The 22,772-nt window shown below is 46.0% G+C and overlaps 2 protein-coding genes across 6 annotated transcripts in view; one reads left to right on the forward strand and one right to left on the reverse strand.

Annotated features, from left to right (window-relative positions):
* Positions 1 to 22,772, forward strand: part of Rfc4 (replication factor C subunit 4) — a 751,101-nt gene that overhangs the window by 455,529 nt on the left and 272,800 nt on the right. The gene's annotated exons all lie outside the window — the stretch shown is intronic.
* The window catches only part of St6gal1 (ST6 beta-galactoside alpha-2,6-sialyltransferase 1), a 144,388-nt gene continuing 129,728 nt past the window's right edge, over positions 8,113 to 22,772 (reverse strand). For all 5 annotated transcript variants that reach the window (XM_050159969.1, XM_050159970.1, XM_050159972.1 and 2 more), the window contains 3 exons: positions 14,730 to 14,828; positions 13,283 to 13,457; positions 8,113 to 10,600 (listed from right to left, as the gene is read on the reverse strand). In XM_050159969.1, the coding sequence (XP_050015926.1) occupies positions 10,359 to 10,600; positions 13,283 to 13,457; positions 14,730 to 14,828 (516 nt within the window). In that variant the 3' untranslated portion in view covers positions 8,113 to 10,358. The remainder of the gene's footprint in view (positions 10,601 to 13,282; positions 13,458 to 14,729; positions 14,829 to 22,772) is intronic.

Below are 22,772 nucleotides of genomic sequence, written 5' to 3' on the forward strand. Positions count from 1 at the left end.
TTACTTTATGTGTATGCGTATTTTGCCCAAATATATGTCTGTGTACCTCGTGCATACAGGGCCCATTGAGGTCAGAGGAGGGCATCGAGATCACCTGAAGCTGGATTTGGAGACAGGTGTGAGCTGCCACGTGAGTACTGGGAATCGAACTTGGGTCCTCTGGAAGAGCATCCAGTTTGCTTAACCATTGAATCATCTCTCCAGCCCCCTCCCCAATTTTGTTAATATATATTTAAGACATTGAGTAGGTGGTTCAAGAAGAGTTAGAGCAAGAGACATGGTGGTGGATATTATCTATAAACATTGTTGACATGTATGGCATTTCCAAAGAATAAAAAAAAACAAAAATGTGGTCTATATACACACATTGGAATACTGCGTACTTATAAGAAAGAATGCACTCTTATTTGCAGCCACATAGATGGAACAGGAAAACACAATGTTAACTGAAATAGTCCAGACCCAAAGAGACAAGTGCTGTGTTTATCTCCCATCCGTGGGAGATAAAGAAAATTGGCCCAATATAAGATTAGTCTTAGCTAGAGGCCAGGAAGGAAGAGGATTAGATTAGTTTCATGTGTACTGTATGCATGTACTGAAATACAGAACTGATCCCAATTGATATGCACTATCCATCAATACTAATCAATTATACAACCTTTAAAGCTCTAAAGGAAAAGGATAGGAAGGTATCTGGCAGTGGTGCGGATGCCATTATAAGAATTTAAAATGCACTTATGACTTTAATTAGGGTTGTAAGTCACTGAGGTAGGCAACAGTAAAGGTTCCCATGTGAGGGCAGATTTGGAAAGCCAGATAGCTCTTGGGAAGCAGGGCTGTTGTTCTTTTAGCTGGTAAATGTGAAATAGAGCGAGCAGTGTGGCTTCTGGTGGCATTTATCATGATCTGATAAAAAAAGAATTTCTACTGGGGTCAGAGTGGTTCCCAGAGCCTGCAACTTGCTTTTCTTCGGCATTGCTTGGGGTGCTGCATCCAAGTTTGGCTGGATTATCTCATCAGAAAAGGGGCTGCGCGGGGGTTCCCTGGGGGCTGTTTTCGCTGGGACTCCTGTTGAATGCCACTTTAGAACATCACTTCTCCTGGGCAGTATGTTCCAGGAGTCAGGAACTTCGCGCTGGCATTGAGGTCCTCAACACAGCTCTGAAGGGGTTTTTCTGTTGACCTCCTTCAACAGAGTCACAAAGTTGTCCTAGCCTTTCTCGTAGCCTGGGCTCTTGGGGTTGACCAGTTTCCTGCCATTTTCCAAGCCCGTGCATGAAGACTGCTTCTTTCCCATCCTGTAACCAGGACGCCACAGGCAGCGTAGCCAAGTCGTTTTCAGAGCTTCCCGAAGAATTTCATGTAGCCTTTCCACACCTGGTTTAAGGCTTTCACAATCCTCTTTTGGCAAAAGTTTAAAAGGGGCCTCTAAGGAGGCACCATTGAGAGCCTCTGGCAATGCCAGGCTTTAGGCTTTTACTCCTGGTCCCAATTTACTCCGCTGAGTTGTGGCTTTCCTCAGAGCCAAAATATGGCTAGAAACAAAACAAGCCCTCAACACCACAGAGAAACAGCTTAGACATAACATCCAGGAAGAACTAAAGACTTAAAATTCACTTATTCAAACCAACCACACCAACTTGTGGTCCAGCACCCACCCCGCATCCTGTCCCCATCCTGACTGACCTATTTGCATGCAAACACAAGGAAACTCTATGTACTTCTCCATGAGGAGCCATTTTTACCCCCCAAGGTTTTGCTCCTATGGCTGGAAATCCAGTCCTCTCAGATTTTGACTCCCATGTGGCCAAGAGCAAGGCTCAGCGGAGGCTTTGCTTTCATGGCAGCCATTGTGTTCTTCGGTTTTTGTTTGTTTGTTTTGTTAACACTAATGCTAGACACTAGATATTTTTGTTTCTTCTCCATGCTACCATATTCTGTTATTGGTGCTGGCCATACTATACTAAAATTTCAAATCCCACCAGTCTGAAGAATTAGAATTTACAGATCTTCTGTTTGCTCTATTCTCAGAATGGAGAGACACATACAACTACTGTCGTCCCCCTCTCCCATTCTATAGTCTCTTGAAATTGAGCCAGGCGGGTTTGACTCCGCTTTGCAGGCCCCTTCTGGGCAAATGGCTAAGTTCCCTACCTATGAGACAAACAGATGCCCAAGGGATCCCTCCTTCCTGTCTCTGCCACAGATCCAAATAGCTGAAAGAACCAATTCCGCTGAAGAACACCGCCTGTAACGAAATTATGCTCTTCAGTTTCAAACGAAGACATTCAGAGGCCTGACTCTGTGGAAGGAGATTGGATTCTTCTCCTGAATGAAACACCCTGGGCAGACACCCAAAGCCAGGTAATAAAACAACAATGATCTTTGAGAACTAGAAGGCCATAAGCCTGGAATCAGTTTCTAGAGACAGCAAATGATTGCCGAGAGGCTTAGCTCTAATCCTAGAACAAAGTTGAAGACATTTATCAGAATCCAAAAGTACATAGTAGGCAAAAAGAAAACATTTACAATGACTGGCATCCAGTCAAAACCTACCAGGCAGACACAGAAAGAATAAAGCTATGCTCTTTCCAGGAAAGAGAATACAGCTGGAGATGGTTACCGTAAGTGAATTAAACCAATTTCAGAAAGAAAAATAGTGAGCTTTTCTCTCATTCTTGGTTCTTAGATTTCATATAGATACATAAGTCATGCATGTGTCTGTGGCCTGAGAGTAGAGGGAAGACCGTCTAGGGGACAAAGGGACTAACGGGGAGGCGGGGAGGGGGGGGGAGACAAGAAGGAAGTGGAGATATGTATTAAATATACACCTATAAGAAAATATCCTTCTATAGCACAGCACCACACACCATGAACACATACTATGGAAGTTTCTGGAAGTTAGAATTTATCACATATGCTGAGAAACCAGAAAAATATTTTCCACAGCGAGGAGGAAAATTACTTTAAGTGGACTAGAAAAGACACACTTGATAAAAATCTGCAGTCAAAAATGTTTTTTTTAAGTTGCTAAAACTATGTTTTAAATATTCAAGAAGCCAAAGAAAAGATGAAATCCTTAGTAGCTCAAATGAAAAGTACTCCACCTAGGACTAATGGTATATTTGACACTGTGGGGGGGGGGGACGAACGACACAGATTCTACAAACTACCCAATGTGAAATGGAAGGAAAGATAACTGAAAGCAGAAAGAGCAATGGGTGATGGGATAGCCTGGAGGTGATGTGCATGTAATTGTCCCACAAGGGGAACAGAAAACTAGAACATCTTTGAGGAAATGTCTTGGTTACTTTTCAATTGCTATGTAAGACACCATGACAGAGGTAACATATAGAGGAATGAATTTAACCTAAGCTCACCATTTCAGAGGATTAGAGTCCATAATGGAACACTATAGGCATGGCAGCGGGAACAGCTGAGCTCACATTTGATCCACAAGCAGGAGACGAGAGAGAGAAATGGGGGGAGACATAATGGGAACGGTGTTAAGTCTTTTGAAACCCCAATGACAATCCTCCTCCAGACAGGCCTCACCACCTAATCTCAAACAGTACCAGCACCTCGGGACCAAATATTCAAACATAGGAGTCTACGAGGGCCATTCTCCTTCAAACCACCATAGAAGATAATAGCCAAACCCCCAAAACAAGGCAAAGATTCTTGCTTTGATGCAAAGAGTAAGATATCCACAAACAAAGGATAAAAGGAGCCATACCACTTTTACTGGGTTGCCTCTCTCCAAGCTGGTAACACTACCACACACAAACAATTCCAGGGTACTTTGATTATTACAGAGGGAGGAGAAAATTAGAGGCAGACATTGGTTCTCTACCATTCTTGGACCCTTTCTGAGTGGCATGGTCTGGCCTCATGGATGCCAAGGCTCAGCTGCAGACAAAGAATAGGGTGGGCTCATGGAAACCAGCATGCCAATCTTGGCAGTCATTTTGCATTCGTATCAGCAGGGAGACTAGCCAGCAGCAGCAGCAGCAGCAGCAGCAGCAGCAGCAGCAGCAGTAGCAGCAGCAGCAGCAGCACACTTTAAGAAGCAGTCAGTGGTCTCCCTGGCTCACACCTGCCTGGCTTCCACGTGTAGCCTTAATGCTCACCTTGGAACCTCCCAGGCCAGGGATAGATAGAGCCAAGCTGATCTTTATTCACAAAGGGAGCCTCACCAGACTACAGAGCATAGCCTGTAGTTGAAGTCAGCCTCATACTGTAGGTTACAGCCCAGCTCAGCTGGGAGAACGCAGGAGTGAAGTCCGCAATAGCTAGGTTGTGGGCCACCAACTAACACAGCAGAAACCGAAGGCAAGACCAAACAGTGAAGGCCTACCAGGATCAAAGGGCACAGTGGAGGCTGGAAGGGGTCGCTGTTTGTTTCAGTGCACGGGTGCTTCTGACAGAACACAAAAGACAGGAAATGGAACACGGCAGAAAGAAATAACTAAGTTCTAAAAGATAAACTCTGAAGAAATGGAAATGCATGAATTGACCAACAATGAATTTGGAATAGCTGATTTGTTGAAATTTTTTAATCACGTAAGGATACTGAATTGTTATTGAATGGCCTAGTATTTCCCTTTTGGTCAAAGATGTCCAACTCTGTGCTGAAAAGAAGTGCCAACCATGCTATTTTCTTCTGATTCTGAATCTTGACGGAAAGACTTTAACTATCTGCCACTGAGAAAAGTGTTAGCTGTAGGCTTTTTTTCTGAAAAAGCCTTTATTACATGGGATGCAGTTTTCTGTATCTAACTTGTTGAAAGTTTTCATAATGAAAAAATATTTATTTTTAAGAAACATTTTATCTACATCTAATAAAAGGATAACATATTTTTAATTCACTAGAAATATAAAATTAAAGTGGCAGAGATAAGAAAATTAGATCCCCTAGAAATACTGAATACAATAACTGAGCTAAATATTTTAGTAGAAAACATCAACCACAGACTAGTCAAACAGGAAAAAGTATCAGTGGATGTAAAGATAGAATATTTGAAATTATACATTCAGATATGCGCAAAGAGTGCTGGGAGATGACTTCGTGGGGAAAGAGCTAGCTGTCTAAGCCCTACGTACAGTGTTCAATGTCAGAAATTCACATCATACATACATATCTGTAGCCTCAGAATTCCTACAGCGGGACGGGAAGTTCCTGGGCCGGCTAGCCTGGTTGTATGTGGCTTGTGCACAAGATAGTTCCTGCCTCCCTGAAGATAGGCAATGGGAGGAAAGAATGATCACACCTGTAATTCCAGTGGCCCACCAGAGGAGGGGGAAGAAAACGAGGAAGAGAGAAACTGGAGGAAAAGAGGAAGATGAGAAGGAAAGAAAGAGAGAAGAGAAAGAAGGAAAAAAGAAAGGAGAAATCCCGCTGTGTTTCAAAGCCGGCGTCCACCAGGGCTTCCCTGTTCCACTGACGAGAGCCCCTCTGCTCTCCAGCCTCCTCTAGGAACTTCACCTGCACTGCGGAGTTTGCACTGCGCTTGGCGTGCGCATGTGTTTTCTCCGGGGCAGTTATGTATGTGTGCTCAAGAGCACAGCACTGTTGTTTAGGCTATCATTGCTGAAAATTCTATATCCCAGCCAAGCAGGCCTGTCTTTCCAGACTTCTGCTCCTCAGAGGGCAGAAGCCATGAGACACAGCCTTATCTGCCCATGCCAGGCACACAGCTGGTGCCCATGTGCTCACTAGACTGAATCGCATTTCTCTGTCCATTGAAACTTGCTTCCCCCTGGGCAGTGATGGTTCATGCCTTTAATCCCAGCACTTGGAAGGCAGAGGCATGGGGAATCTCTGAGTTCGAGGCCAGCCTGGTCTACAGATTGGGTTCCAGGACAGCCAGGGCTACACAGAGAAACCCTGTCTCGAAAAACAACAGCAACAAAAGTTTGCTTGCCAAGTAATCCCAAGGAAGACCGAATATGAGCATGTGAGCATCCTTTCCCCTCTCCTGCACTGATGCCAAGCTCCAGCCTGTGGAACTCTTGCCTCACAAGAGGGGACACCCAGCCTAGAGCCGTACAGTGCACAGCAGCACATGCTAGACGCTGTGCTGAGAGCCACAACACCTCTCAGAGGACAAGGAGCTAAGAATAAGGTAGTGACAGTCCCTGGGACCTGGCAAGCCCTTCCCCCATTCCTGGCTTTTGGCTCGGGGCCAGATTTCGGTGTGAGTTCAGGGCACTAGCAGGTTGTGAGATGGCACAGGAGAACATTCTCTAAGATACTGAGCGCTGGGCTCTCAGTGAAGAGAGCCCTATGTGTGGGGTGTGCACGGAGGTTCAGGTGAGCCTGTCTCTCATTGAGGCATGCTTCTTCCTTCCTACAATTAACCAAGGAACTGAGGCCGGAATTTAGACACATACTCCCATCATTAACACGTATATCTGAAAAATTGAAAAATGGGATCCGAGAGTGAGGAAGAAGAGAAAGCAGCCTCCAGACAGAGGGAGACCCACCCGCCAGCTCAGCAGCCCAGCAGGATGGTCCTCAGGCACACGGCCACTGGACATTGGGCCAAAGAGAAATATTTTTTTGTAACTTCTGCTTCCAACTCTCATCTAAACAATGCTTCCCTATCATTACGGAGAAGAACAAGTCCAAGGAGCTGACAAAGCCAAATCACTGGATGCAGTGTCAGAGATAAACTTCAGGGTTCTCTGGACGACCAGGAGGACTTGGGTGGCTGCTGAGGGGCCTGGCTTCCTGAAGGAGAAGACCCACTGCCTCAGCATCTATGGCTGTATTCCCCAGAGTCCTGGCTGGATAGCAGGCACCACCCTTGAATGAACGACAGCCTGTGGGTCCTTTCCCATCCCAGCCCAGGAAACCGCAGCTGGGAGTGACAAAAGGCGGGGGTGTGGAGGGAAGAGGCATTAGGCTTGATTTGTTAAGGGCTATAATGTGTAAAGCACCTCAAAGTGTGTGGCTTTGACAACACAAGTGTATTGTCTCAAACTTCTAGAAGCCAGAACTCCCAGATCGAGGGGAGCACCTCTGAGGACTGTGGGGGCAGAAATCTGTTCCAGGCGGCTTCCCCAGCTTCTGCCGGGTTTCTGGCAATCTTCCGGCATTCCATGGCTTATACATCAGCCCGACCTCAGCCTTCATCATTACATGGTGTTTTCTCTGTGTGCGCCTGACTCTAGATTTCTCCTTTTTATGAGGACACTAGTCAGACTGGAGGAGGGGCCCACGCTGCTGCAGCATGACCTCATCTTAAATAATTAAATCTGCCTTGATCCATTTCCACAGAGGTCCATTCTAAGTTTTGGAGTTAGGAATTCAATATGAAGGCTTTCAGGAGACGCCCTTCTCTTGTAAGCAGGCGGTTCAGAGAAAAAGAAACCCCCGCCAAAACCACGGCTCCTCTTCAATATTTTTCTCTGGGCTCTCTTGGCGATTCCCTTAAAACGTGATTGCCCTAAGGATGGAAGAGTTCTAGAATCCAGAGCAGGGGTTTCTCCTCCCATTCCAAGCCGTCCTCTGTCCTAAGGTGTAGGGGGAGTGAATGCATCATTTCCTGTGCCTAGCAAGAGTGAACAGGAGAAGAATCAATAAACCATCAACATTTCCAAGATTCCACCCTTTGCAATAAATACGTATCCTGTACACCTTTTCCTGGAGTGTTGAAAGGGAGATTTAGGCCAGAGACTGCTGGAGGAACCCAGGGGCTTGGCTTTTCAGATGGGTCTTCTTGGGACACAAGCGTGGATGGCTGCTCACCCCTTTAGCAGGTATGAAGAGAGGAGGCAGATTTTTGAAAAAAAAATGATTTATTTTAAAATGTGTATGGTCTTTGGATAATTTAGAATCAATAGGTATGCTGTTAAAGTCTCTGATACTCTCTCATACCCCAAACCAAGAGCAACAGCAGATCTGATTGGCAGAAGGGTCCTATGACTTAGGACTAAAGTCAATGCCCAGGTAGACAGAGGCTTTCAAAATCACACATTTTGAAGCTGCCTGTCTCAAATATTAAACATATCAGCAAACTACCACCACCACCCACATCCAGGCCACAGTCTACTTTACTCAGGCCTCCACATTTACGGAGCACAGAGAAAGGTTTACAGACGTCAGAATCATATTACACTTAAATTAATTTATTCCCTCACATTAAGAATAGTTAAAAAAAACTAGAATCTACCCAGTGTTGTCCCCATCCCTACGTCGCCATGTACCACCTGCCGACAGGATAGCAGCCTCCGTGGCACTCTACCCCAGTCCTGATGAGTTAGAACGGGCATGTGAGAGCAGAACTCGAAGGAAGCCAGGGATGGCCTCGCCTCACCCCACACAGCCGCCAAGCAGCCCAACACTCCGGTGCACCCTCGAGCAGAAACAGACCTGAGGTGCGGGCAGCCAGGAGGGGCAGGCTCCTGGGTGTTGCGAATGAGGCAGTGGCCTCACAATAAAATAGACTTCATGTCCCTCTTCACCGCCCTGCTCCCTTGCAGCAAGGGACAGCAGGGTACCTACTTCCTATGCACCGTGGACAGAGTCCAGCCATAAGCCTTCCTGTGGTCCCCACATGGCCCTGTGAGGTAGGATTGTCACCCCTATTGAACAGATATGGAAGCAAAGGCCCGAGGAAGAGACTTTGTGTGACGTGGCACAGTGAGTCAGTGGGGGTCAACCTGAAAACCCAGGGCTTTCCACTTCAGGCTTCTTACTGTCTGCTTGTGTAAGGCAAGGGGTCAGCAGTAAACAGGCGTCTGAGTTCAAGGACCGTGGGTCTGAAGTTCAAACACCGGAGCCCTGTGAGCACACAGGGCCAGGCTTGGGAGGCCAGCGGACTGTCTTAGTGACCTTGCTTCGTTCACATTCATTTTATTTCATTGACCATAAACAAGTCACTGAGCCGCTCCACACAGGGGCCTGAGTGGGCCATTGTGGTTCCCCACCAGGTAGACAGGTCTCAGAAAATTCTTGCAAGAGTATGCTTGCCAAACTTTCTGCCCAGAGACCAAGGCCACTCTCTTGCTGGGAGCTGGTGAAGCGCAGGAGGATCAGCAACCACACACCTCACGCCTAGTGAGAATCAGGTATGATTAAGATGCTAACCTAAAGTCCTGGAAAATGTAGTCCCCACGCCCTGAGAGACCTTCCATGGAGGGCCCATGAGGTCAAAGAAGTTGGGGGTAAGGATAATTGTCAAACAGAAAAATGATCCAAAGTAATCCGGGAGGGGGAGACTGCTTTACGGGAGAGTAATGGTAGCAGAAGGTTAGAGAGTTGACATTAAAAAAAAAATGAAATATAAAAAGAGCCCCAGTCTATCTGGCTCCCCTGTGTCCACTGTGGGGAAGCACTTGCTGCCAAAGTGGGTAGGGGCTTCCTAACAAAAATATCTTAGCTCCCATGTCCTAACAGGCCTTAGAGAATGAGAATGGGAGAAAGAACAACACAGCTCCTCTGACTCGGGTGACATCTACTCTGTTTGGCATGTGTCCCTTTCCCAATGTCATGGCTCTATGAGAACATGGCTACGCTGGCTCCTCCTGGGCATACAGACAGCAGGCCCCTCCTCTCAAAAGCCCAGTGCCCACGAGCACAGGGAATGTTTGCGTTCTAGCTTCCTGTTGGGTGTCATCTCTTCTGTTCACCGGTGAACAGGTTGAGGACAGAGACAGGAGGTCTCTGTTCCTTTGGTCTCCACATGGAGAAGGAGAAGAAAAAGGGGCCACTCAAGAGCCTTTGCTCTGAAGCACCCCAGCTCAAGGATCGGCCTAGCCAGACAGGGTGACAACAGGACACTGTCCCCAGGGAAGTGCCTTTGGGGATGATTTTGCTTTGGCGTAACTGAGCATGATTCCTGTGCCAACAATTTGCTTTCACTTCCCCAAGCCACCCTGCATCTGGCACAAACCAAGCCTGGGAGAGTTTCTTGGAGATGTGAAATTACTATCTATGTAGAGATAGTGATATCTATGTAGGGGGTGGGGGAGGGGGGCGGGTGCTGGTTTGTGAGGGTGACATCATTCAGTTGGGAAAAACAAAGTCTGGTTTTAACAAGCCTGATGAGAAATGCGGCTCTTTCCCCTGCCCGTGTGGAAGGGGAGGAGGGTGCTATCTAGGAGGAATGTGTGTGGCAGGAATCTGAGCTCCTATCCTTTATGGCTGCAGGGAAGGTCAGGTCTGCCTCCTTTGCCATCAGGCTGTGGAAGCCCAGGAGTTCTTGCCAACAAAATTCCCTAGAGTGCAAGAAGCAGGCTTGGGCCTGTTGGGGAAAACAAACAAACCGCTCCTCCAAGCAGGGGTAACCAGGAGACCAGCCATATACACAACCTAAGGAGAAGAATCAGAGTGCCCAGCTAGAGACCTGTGCTCAACACTTAATGTTCCGGAAGCCGGACAATGTGGCTTTCCCAAACAAATAAATGTCTTCATCTGTCCCCTCGTTGAGATGCTTCACCAAGTTCTTCTCGAAGAGGAGCGGGTGGTAGGCACCCATTGTGCAGGCACTGTCGAAGAAGCTCTGGTGGTAGTAGCACATGTCGGTCTTGCGCTTGGATGGAAGGAACTCATAAATATCTACCTGGTCACACAGCGTCATCATGATGATGATACCTAGAGAAAGAAGCAGAGGCGAGTCATGTCCAGTAACTGGAAGCAACCCAGAACTCTGCCCAGTACCTGAATTTGGTGAACAGCCACCCAGTGTTCTAGCTATTCCTATGATTCCTAGCCTAGGTTTTTTTGTTATTGTTGTTGTTTGTTTGTTTGTTTTTTTGATAAGTCAAGACCAACAGACAGGTCCATTTCATAGCGCCCTGTCCCCAGCACCAAGGTGACAGTCTGGTACATGTAAATCTTCCACCATTCTATAGGATTAAAGGGCTCCCTCGATGAAGTTATGGATGGAGTAAGCTATAGTACGCCAATGGGAAGGAGACAGTCATGAAACAATGCCGACACTTGTACTTAGCACTTCCAAGAGTTACTACGCCCGGCCAAAGCTTCACGGAGAGCAGTTAAGAAGACTGACTCACAGAATACCCATAGGACCCAGTTCTGAGGACAGAACATTTCTCCCCTTCACTAGTATGAGACCAGAGGAAAGCAGAACCAATGCACGGTCCACACTGGTGCTGTCCAGGGAGGTGGCGCACTGGGATGCAAGCTCATTCAGGCACAGGGGACTAATGGCCACCCAGACTTGATCCCGACTGGCTGAGTTGTCTCGTATCTGCTCTGAGAAGGAGGCCTATGCAATGCTTCTACTGTGTAGATTACTGTTAGGGTTCAGTAAGACCGCAACTGAAGGTGCCCTTTTCAGTCACTAATAATAGAGGGTATCTTCTATTCTAAAATGGAGCAGCTCCCAAATCAGGAGTGAAGCTACAGATTGTGGCATGTTCTAGAAGAATCATATGCTGGAAAAAAACACTTCTGACCACCAATGGCTCCTGGCTCAATGAGGAAGAAAAGTTAGCTCTGTGATGGATGTAGGCACTACAGAAGCACCCCCTAGGAATGTCAGGAAGAGACACTTCTCCTCAGCAAGGCCTGAGAGCACTGGGGTGGGGTGAAGGGGCAGCGTATATAGGAGGAAGAACAGTCACAGCTGGGACAGCCCGGTCAACAACAGGGCAATGGGGTAACAGGAAGTGTGTTCCTCGGCATGTCAACTGTAGCTGCTCTAAAGGTTCCAGGGAGAACATAGATGCACCTACATAACAGCTGAAGCAGAGGTTAGAGAAGGGATGCCATACTGCAAGGGGCCTAATTTCTTTTCATCTCTGCCCCGAATAGAAAAGTTACTCATTTACCCTAGGAATATTTACCAATGCCTATCCCACAAGGATATGTAAAACACAGTGTCCCCAGTATGGGAAGCAGACAGATAAATTGCACAGGGGTGGGTCCCTGGAACCATCTGGCTCAAAGTGTTTCACTACAGGTATCCATCGAAAGAGTGTCCATCCCTCTGCCCGGAAAGCCTGTACACTCATGGAAATGTCCCAGTGGTCCACCCAAAGAGAAAGGGAGGGAAGGATAGATGGGTGGTAAGAACTGAAGGCATGGGAAGAGCTCAAGAAGAGAGCCTTTGACCAGAGTTCAGGATCCTAATGCCCAGGCCATCCCACATCAGCTCCACACTTCCTACATAACCCCACACAGGCAAGTTTGCCCATCTTCTCTTAGGGTTGTGACATCCACAAAGCAAGAGAGATACAACTGACTCGGGTTCCAAACATCGTTCTGCAGAGTGGTGTTTCCACTTCTGTCGATATTTGAGTATGTAACATTTTGTTCTTTGTACTTTTTAGCATTGTGAATTTTGAAGATACTGAATATCTTGATTAATAGTAAGATTAATCATATTACTTGGTTCATAGTTTTGGCATCCTCTCTAAATTGTAAACCTAAGCCCAGGGTCTCACTTCATCCAAGGCCCCACTCTCTCACTTTCTCTTGGCTTGTGAATCTCTTTACACTATTGCTCCATGTTAAGCCCTCCTTCCTCCTCCACAGAACTATCTCCGACTGTCTAGCTAGCGGGGTTCTTCTCTCCAACAACAGCAAGGCCACTCCTCAATGTGGCCTGAGATGCCTGACTGAACTCCCTCGGCAGACATCTGTAGGGGTAGCCCCAGCCAATCACCTTGCTTGTAGGGCGGGGTCGCCTGAGGATATTTTTTACTAATAAATATTACTGGTGTGCTCGCCCCCGCCCCTTCTGCTTTCCTGTTCTCTGTTGGAACCTAGGGTTCTGTAAGTCTTTAGCCAATTAAAGCTGAATATATTATTATAATTTCTTCATTTACACCGCTACATTTTGTCGCTCTAACGTGGGGCTCTTTGCCTCCGCCCCTGCGCGGTCGGGGGCGCAAGCTCGATCTTTCCCAGCCTTTGCGGGCAAGTCAGCTAACGGAGCTCAGGAAGCGCGACTGGGCTCGCACTTAGCCCGCTGGCTTTCACAGCGTGCTCCTGGCTTGCTTTCCCTTCCCAAACTCTTATATTTTTGGTTGTGAGCCTAGCCTTTAGCGGCTGAGCCATCTCTCCAGCCACCTAATTTTCTGTCCTATTAAAGGGCCAAGGCAGTCTCTTTTTTTAACCAATGAAATTAACACAAAACAGAAGACTCTCCCCCATCAGACATCCGAAGAAGAAAAATCACATCTTACTTGAGATAGAACTTAGTACAGTGTACAAGCTGAACAACTGTTCTGGTGAAGGAATGAGACCCAAGAAGAAAGTCAGCTTCTTCTAGAAAACAACGTAGGACTTCTCCAGGCCCAGACTCACCCAGCATGCCTGAGGATGGGGGGTTTGGCTGAATCCAGTCTGGAGAGGTTTCCTGCATGATGTCCCACAGTTCCCATGGCATCTGAGGCCTGAGCATATAAAAGGGCTGGTTGGGGTACAGCTTGCGATAATTCTTATACGTTTCGAAGAAATTGTAGTCTGGCTTCTTATACCACTGGGGGAAAAAAGGAAGTGGTTGGGTCAGTGAAGAAATGTGCTTCTTGCATAAACACTCTTTCCAGAGCATCAGCCTTGTTTTGCAGCAGATCACAAACTTCTCCAAATCACAGCATTCGTGGGTAGTGGAGTAGGGACCAGGACGTAGTCTATGCTCACAGCACTGTTGGACTGGTGACCTCAGGTTTCAGAGCCACCAAGCTGAAAATGGTATCAGCTGAAAGGGGGTCTCTGCACCATCTAAACTAGCTTTTATTTGCTGTTCGTCTGTTTGTTTTTGAGCCGCTCTCGCTATTTTTGCAAAAAGACTGTCCTGAGCTCCTGGTCTCAAGTAATCCTCCTGCCTCAGCTTCCCCAGTAGCTAGGACCAGCACACCAAAGTACACTTACTATTGAAGGAGAGAAAATTGGGGCCCAAGTTGTTGCATTTGTGGGTTCCAGAGTCGTCCTTCACCCGACCAGGCAGACTTGGTTATAACGAAGATCATCAGAAAACTGGAGACTTCAGAAGCAAAGGCACTTGTGACTATCACAGCTGACTAGCCATCGGTGGGCATTTAAGGATTTGGTGTGCCAGGAAAAGTGCTTTCTATTTTGCTTCTGGAAAACCATTCTCCCGAGGCGACAACAGCCTATGGCAAGAGAGGCTAACCTACATCTATAACACAAAATGAGGGGACAGGAAGCCTGAGAAGCCAGCAGGCCCGTGGCTCTGATCTTCTACCCTAAAACAACGGACAATGCAGATCTGTGCCATTGAGTTAGGAAATCGAGTCCTGGCACGGGCTTCGCCTTTCTATGCTTAGCTTTCCCACGTGTAAAATGGGAGCCATCACACTTCCACCTACTCTTGATAGGGTTACAAGAGTGAAATGAGAAGACTTCTAGACGTCGGAAGTGAGGAGCAGAAATGTGGCATTACTGATAGGAGTAACAGTAATTGTTCTTTTCTCACCAGGATTCATCAGGAGTAAGTGGCCTTGATGAACACAGTAAGTAAGCACTGGTAAACAGATCTTACTCTGGGTTACCACTGGCCCAGTCTCCCAACACTCTCAATATGCACCTTCTCCAGAAAATATGCAAATGACCTTCCAGGGAAGGCACCGAGAAAGGCTGGTTAGGACAGGGGGGATTCTGAGTTTGCTAGCTCCCACCCCCACAACCGTATAGAGGGCTGCCTAAAACCCAAACAGCCAGGAATGGCTCAGTCAGGCATGACTTTAAAAACATAAAAACAAATCCAACGGCAGATGGGCAGTCCACTTACACTTGGGATATCAGCATGGTACAAAGATGGGTCCCACACAATGAGGATTCCTTCGTGGTACAAGCTGTTCTTCAGGAACTGCTTTTCTGTGGTGATTAACTGCAGGGAGAAAGAGACAGGATGTGACATAAGCACCTGTGTGTAAATATTTGGCTCATAATAACAGTTGATACATCACCAAGTTGGTACCACCTGAGACCTAAGCTGGTTTAGCACTTCCCTTCAATGGAAAGACAGGAACGATACTTGCGAGAACTGTGTTTACAGCAAGCTGTTAGGCATGGAGTCGAAAGGGTTCTGCTCCGACCCTGAATCTAAAGGGTTGCAGTGAAAATGGTACAGCACTCTTGTCCTATAGCTATACAGTGCCAGGAGTAGAGAAACAAAAAAATAATGGCCCATTTTCAAAGATACCACAGGCAAGCTTGGGCCGAGTTACAGATATACTGAGAATACTGGGTCCCAGCTAGCCTCTACCAGTCTAGCTACAGGCCCAGGCCAAATTACTAACAGCCAAGCTGTTAAGCACCAGGGACATGACAAGGTAAAACGCCTGATAAGTTTTAAATAAACACTCGCCAGATGTCAACAAATTTAACAATGAACCTACCCACTATCTTTGGTAAGAAATAGACAAACATAAGTAGCAGAGGGAAAGACAAGCCAGAAGACATGGACACTCACTCTGGATCCAGCGAGTGAGGAAAGGGAGGAAGAATCAGGCTCTCTGGGCTCTAAGTCTGTTCTCTGAACTCAGTCAGTGTGCCCGTCACTCTGGGCTGATGGGCTGATGCCTGGCCTTGCAAAATCATTGACTTGCTTTGGCCACCCTGGGTCTCCAATGCTCATATTCTGAAGCGAGGGTCCTTGTGCCTCACAGGAGAAGTCAGAGTGGATTTTAAGTCCTTATTAAATGTAATTGAGGATCCACGAAAATCTTTTGAACCACTCACAAAGTCTAGTCTAGTCTGATTACATCATCTTTCATAGGGGCCAATACAGATCATAGTTTCTCTGTTACCAAGACAAGGTCACTTGGCTGAACAATAGAAGTCAGCAGCTCACATGAAGGGACCAAGTATACTTAAAAAAATAAAATAAGCGCACTTCAGATGCAGGTTCTCAGCAGACTGAGAGATATTTATCTGCCACCTACTGTGAGAGTGTGTCTCCTAGTAACATCAGAAGCTCCACCTGTGACGTCTCACCAACATGACTGCCCAAACATGAGCTGAACAAGGAAGACACCAACAGACTTGTCAGCCTGGACAGGGACAAGCTCAGGAGGCTTCAGCCCTACTAGAAGAACTACAGGTGATGGAGGAAAGCTGGGAGCAGGGAAGAGTACTCCAGCTGGTTGCCCAGGACCAAACAGAAGCTCTGAAAACACACATACAAGTAACATTACATGGACAGACTGGATATTGAGGAGTATATGTGAATACACAAATACATAGACACATGCAATAACAGACAGTGAAGAAAGAGATCATGAATTTGAAGGAAAGCGAGTAGGAGTATATAAGAGGGTTCAGAGGGAGGGAAGGGAGAATGTCGTAATTAGATTATAACCTCAAAAATAAACACAAAAGAGGAACTGCTTTAAAAATCAAATGTGGAATATAAGTAGACAGGAAAGATTAGCCTTAAAGGCTTAATAATGAGGAGAGCTACATCCTTTTCAAAGACGCACGCACGCGCGCGCACACACACACATGCATGCACTCATACGCACACGTAATATGAGATATCTATCAAACACTCATTGTAAAGAATAGCTCAGGCATGAGGTTCCCGGGTTAAAAGTGAGTGGTACATGTGGTAAAAACCAGACTGAGAAGGGACTGAAAATGAGTGGAACAAAATTACAACAATCCCTTCTTACCTCGGTCACCAGTGTTAGGGCAGAGACCCCACAGAATCACTACAGTGTCTGGTAGTGACACTAAGGGAGATTTATGTGTGGTACAAAGAACAGCAATGTTAGGAACTTCCCGTCCCTTCCTACAGATAGAGGACCCCTGGAAGCCTGTAGATATGATCTTCTGCCGAGCACGCTCTTCTGTGAGACAAGAGTTATGGTGGTGAGCTCATGTTGGCCAGGATTTGTATCGTTAGATCAGTTGCTAAAGAGCCAAGGGTTGCACAGACCTTCAGGTGGTCACAGCCTGATAGAGAAGGTCAACAATGAAACAATGGCTAAACATACAATAGTATGATACCAGAGACAAGGTAAGAATGACAATGGGGTGTTTAATCATTAGGGCATGGTAAATATGAACATGCCACACCATGGGGGTCAAGGGAGCAAGAATGTTCCAAACACAGAGAACAAGTGCAGATCCCTGATGCTAGAAGATGCTAGAAAACGGAGAACTGTCAACACAAGCCTCTTCTTTCTTCCTTCCTCATATTTATTTCACCGAGTGACAACCTAGAAGAGGCTATCCGAAATAAATACTTGTCAGCTTCTCTTGCAGCTAAACGGCCAAGTAACTGATTCTAACCAATAACAGGTAAAGAGCATGGCTTCCAGGAGGTGACCCTCCCCCTTCGGCTGCCTGAAATGTGGGTGTGACCTCTGGAGCTTGAGTGGCCATCGTGATGTCATAGGCTGACAACAACAGTGAAATAAAGAATAGACGGACCTGGAACCTTGTCACAGCAAGTCTGGGGCGAGAGGAGGGGAGGTGATGAGGTGGTTCCTGTCACTACTGCCAAATCTATTTTCTATTATATATGGAAGGTGTCTGTTTGGGGACTATAAAGTTTTCAGTGTGGTTAGAATACAGAGACAAAGGGATGTGGACAGGAGCCAAGTGGTAGATCCTTTTCATCTGTATCCCAAAGGTGAGCCAGCTTCCTGGTAGTCTTCCTAAGTACATAAGCCCCAATCTAGCTGTTTCCTTCATGTGTAAGGAAAGAGGCTACTGCCAGCCTCTTTTGGCTTCTGTAGACTTTCTCTGCATCTGTGGCTTTACTGTCCTCAGAAACCCCAAGAGAGAAACCAAACTTTCACCTTTATTGTAAATGATAATAATGTGCCATTGACTGATGGCTACAACTGAATGTGTTTATACGTTATCATAAAAATATTCACAATGGTCCTAGGAGGCATTGATATGTTCATAAACGTTGTACTAAACTCAGGATGTCAAGGAACTTGCCAAAGTCACGCAAGTTATTAGTTTGAGTCAGACCATGAGTCTCCTACTGGTCTCGAGAGGGCAGACTTCTAACCAAACCCTAAAGTGACTCACACACGCAACGTGGGTTCCAGGCTCTTGGAGAGAGATGTCTAAGGGGAGAAGCTTGAAAGTATATCATGGAAATACTGATTCCTGTCTGAGGTTAGCATGCCGTACCCGGAAGATTCCAGAAGGATTGATTAAAAAGTACCATTTTATAGATGAGTAAAGTGAAGTCCAGGGAAGAGGCAGCACTGTCAGAGGTTGTGAGCTGGAGGCAGAGATAGAATGGGAGCTTAATGGCAGGCTACTCCCAGTCTTCCTCCTGCTCCAGTGGGGGGCACTCTTACAGCCCCCCCAGGAATTTATATAAAGCACATCCCCTTGTACACACGGCAACTGTATGGTCCTCTGAGTTGCTTGAGATGAACAGAAAGGCATTTCAAGAAACTGGAGAGAGGCAATAAATGGCACATTTAGGCAGAGGAGAGCAGAAAGTGGCCAGGGCTGGGCTCTGCTGGAGGGAAAAGGGAAAGTCATAAAGCATCACATCTTCCCAACCCCTTCAAGTGAAATGGTTCTGAACTTATCCACATCTGTTTCTATTGGGTGACATTTAAACATCACCTCAAAAAAGATTCTTTGAGACCTATGGAGGGCAGGAAGTGTGAACTCCTGCCCTGCTCCCTCCTCCTCCATGCTCCCTCTCTGTGGTCCTGGTAGACTTAGGTCTAAATGTTTTGTTCACACACACCACATCCTATGAGGCTGTGCCCAAGGTACCGGCCTGTACTGGAAAGAGCAAAGCTCCTGTACTTATGTGACAAGGCAGTATGAACTGTCAAAGGATCCTGATGGGAGAGCGGTGAGATCATGAAGAGACTCAATCATCCCTATAGCAACAGAGCTTAGAAAAACAGCTAGCAAGAAAAGGCTACTTCGGGGAGATAGGCATTGCTGCTCAAAAGCAACCTTCCCAACCACAAAGTAACAAATACTAATGTATAGAAAATAAGTGTGGAATACACACGCATGCACGCACGCATGCATGGGATTCTCATCTATGATTACACATGATTCCACTGTTCAGACCTTACTTCTGACTAGTTCTATCTGTGACTCTTGTCTTTCCAGACCACTTTCTCTCCACGTAGGGCTGTGCCCCATTCAAATGATGACAATCTGACTCACAGTGTGCCTGTATTTAGAGACAGGGCCTTTAGGTAGAAACTGAGGCCATAGGGTGAAGCTCTCATCCACTAAGTGTGACAACCTTGCTAGAAAGAGGCACCAGAGTCTCTGTGCATGCACTAGAAGAAAGGTGAAGGGAGGACACAGCAAGAAGCCGGCCCTCAGCACACATGAGCATGTGTGTGTCCTTATAAGTATGCATTGTGAGATATAAAAATATATCTGAACTTCATAGAAGGAATCTAAGTGCTTGAAGCTTTCAAAGATAAAGGCAAGCATGTGTATGCAGATGTATATACACACACCTATGTGTATATATGTGAACACATGCAAATATGCATATACTATATATTTTCATGTATATAAAACACATGTGTATATATGAACATGTGTAAACATGCAATACTATATATCTGTGTGTATATAAAACACACGTATATATATGAACATGTGTATATGAGTATATAATGTATGTGATGTATATATATGTATGTGTGTGTGTGTGTGTGTGTGTGTGTGTGTGTGTGTTTCTACCTGCACAAAGCATGGAGAATCAAGACTACTCCATCAGGAGTCAGCACACCAGGGTCAGAGCTGGGTTACCAGAACCATTTTTCAATAGAAGAGGACCTGTGAGATTAAAAGAGCCTTAGAAGAAAGAAGTCCCTCTGCAACCAAGACAAGAGAGGGAAAGCTTTCTGAATTTCAGTACTCGGGGGGGGGGGGAGCCCCCTCTTCACCAGTCCTTCATGTGAGAATCAAATCTTTAGCTGTTTTCTGAATTCAGGGCTCTGCTTTGCTCCAGACAGTACATTTCCTGACTGGTCCCCGTGAGGCCAAATGTCACAGCCCACAGTACATATCTAGGGGGAGCCCTCTGCGGCCAGAAGACTGAGGTCGGGGTTTTCCTCGGTCTTTACATTTCAAGAGAGGCCTGTGAACTTCACTGCCAATGGCTTATTTACATATGAGTGTGTGTATGGAGCCTAATTAAGAAGTCCATTAAGAGGGCTCAGGGTAGCCACACCTGGCTTTCACAAACAGGGAGAACAAAACCACTTTTGGGAGGTCCTTGCTGGGGCAGTGGCTGGCTGGTAATTAGGGACACCACACACCAATGTACTTAAGGACTGGTGTCTATCAAACGTATAGCATGTTGATAATCACAGTACTCAGAAAAGCCTGTGGCAGGAAGGTGAGCTTGAGGCTAGCTGGGGCTATGCACATAGGAAGATTCTGTGTCAGAGAAAGAAAAAACTATCAAATTGAATCCATCTGTCCCTCAATAAACATATAAAGGAGCAGACCATCTAGCAAATATCATAAAAGGCTATTTATAACTGAGTCTGGATAACAGCACACACAATCTTTATCTGATATGGTCTTGTAATATTTGAAAGGTTTGAAGTATTTCCAGATAAAGTGTTAAAATAAGCAAAAGAGATTTAGCATCAATCACAGAAGGCTATCTAGCAGCTAGTACTCCTGTGGTGGTGAACGCCATAACTTGGCTTGGAAAGTAACAGGGCAATAAAGAGGTACGTGGTTTCCTTTGTCAGTGAGGGGGTTTCCAGACATATTTAACTTAAGAGGAAGTTTACTCTAAATGGGGCTGTCATGAGTCATGAGAGCCAGACTGAATTCAAAGGAGGGAATGGAGAAAGGCGTCTGGGGACTGGCACCTCCCCACCTTGGTTCTGGGCCACTGCCACAGACCATACCATTCCCGCCGCCATCCTTTCCCTGTGGTGACAGACTATGTTCCTCTGAACTGCAAGCCAAAATTAACTCTTTCATTTTAAGTTGCCTTCTAGTATAGTGATGTGAACAACAGAAACAAATAAATACAACCTCGACTGGTGTTTCCTACACCGACTGGCTAACTAATGTTATTCTCGACACTTAGATATAGCAGTGAACAAAATGACAGATTATCACTCTCACAGATCTTACCTTATAGTGGAAGAGGGAAGAAATAAGGAAAATGGGTAAATAAGGTAAAGAATGAGGGAAAGGGACTTGAAGATGGCTTTAGAAAAGCAGGGGAGTGCCTTGAACCAGCTGTCTGTCAGAGGGGCTATGTCCTATGCAGACTTTGCTACTACTTTCGATGCAATCTGTGCAGGCCACCTACCCCACTCCTGGGTAGGAGGTCCTTCTGTATTTGTGTTGCTTTCCTTGGTTAATAAAGAAACTGCTTGGTCTGATAGGGCAGAACTTAGGTAGGCGGGGTAAACAGAACTGAATGCTGGGAAGAAGGACAGACAGGCAGACACCATGGATCTCCTGCCTAGGATGGACACCAGTTAGAATCTTGCCAGTAAGCCACAATCAGGTAGCAATACACAGATTAATGGAAATGGGTTAAATTAAGATGTTAGAATTAGTCAATAAGAAATTAGAGCTAATGGGCCAGGCAGTGTTTAAATGAATACAGTTTCCGTGTGGTTATTTTGGGGTTAAGCTAGCCGGGCAGCTGGAACAAGGGACCCTGCTCTCCTTTCAGCACATTCCCCGCCCCCTTCCTTCTGGTCCTTATTTGTACAGTGAAATGGATGGGTAAAACCTGGGTAGAGAGCTGCTATTTCTGTCTGACTGCCATTTGCTGCTGAGCTTCAGTGCCCCTCACAACCTGCCTCAGAGAAAGCAGTCCATAGCAACTTCTGAAATGAAGAAACTGCTTTCTTCCTCCTCTGTCTTTTAAAGCTGTGATTTCCAATAACCATTTGACTTGCCTCAAAGAAACTGCCATCTCTAGGGACTTCATGAGCACTTACGACAGTGAGGAATTATGAGGAACAACTTCATGCCAATAAGTTAGCTAATTTGGAAGAAATATGCACACTTCTTAAAAGATACAAACTACCAATGCTCAGGCAAGATGTGCCACATATCAAAGAAACCGACTTTATTGCTGAAAAGCTTTCTACAAAGAACAAAATAATACTTGGGGGGGGGTGCATGCCTTTAATGTCAGCACTCAGGAGACAGAGGCAGGCGGATCTCTGAGTTCAAGGCAAGCCTCGTCTACAGAGCAAGTTCCAGGATAGGTTCCAAAGCTACAGAGAAACCCTGTCTTGAAACTCGTCCCCCCCCCCAAAAAAAAAAAAAACACCACCAACAAAGACATTTTCTTTTTTCCCACTGTTCTTCTAAAGAGGCAGGCTGGTCCTTGCCTCTTCTTCCTTTTCTTTCTCTCTTTCCTCCTCCACTCCCTTTCTCTCAATAAAACTCCCACAAAAAAATAATACTTAATTCTACACAAAGTTCTCCAGGAAATTGAAGACCATGGCCCACCCCCCTTTGTGAATGGCTCTTACTCCATCACCAAATGCCAGACAAAGATGTTATGAGAAGGCAACCCATGATCCTATACGTCACATACACACAGAGGCAACACTTCCTAGAAAACTGCCCTTAGTGGAAATGTTCTAGGGTTAGATGAGATTCTAATGGAAGTACTAGTTATGGTGGAGTTTGAGTTGAAAGAAAACATGAGTTAGATAAGAGGAGATAGCTTCTAATTTATAGGCTTTTATTATCACCTAGGATTCAATAGTGCCCTCACAAAAAGAACTCTGAGCCCCAAACTGCTGTTCCCTTGTTTAACATAACAGGTCAGGGGTCCCTGGCTCCACGGATACACTGTGTTTTGTGTATACGT

This window comes from Alexandromys fortis, unplaced genomic scaffold, assembly GCF_014885135.2.
Source record: "Alexandromys fortis isolate MF-2015 unplaced genomic scaffold, M_Fortis_MF-2015_v1.1 scaffold_100_3062768_6864082, whole genome shotgun sequence".
NCBI classification, from domain to species: domain Eukaryota; kingdom Metazoa; phylum Chordata; class Mammalia; order Rodentia; family Cricetidae; genus Alexandromys; species Alexandromys fortis.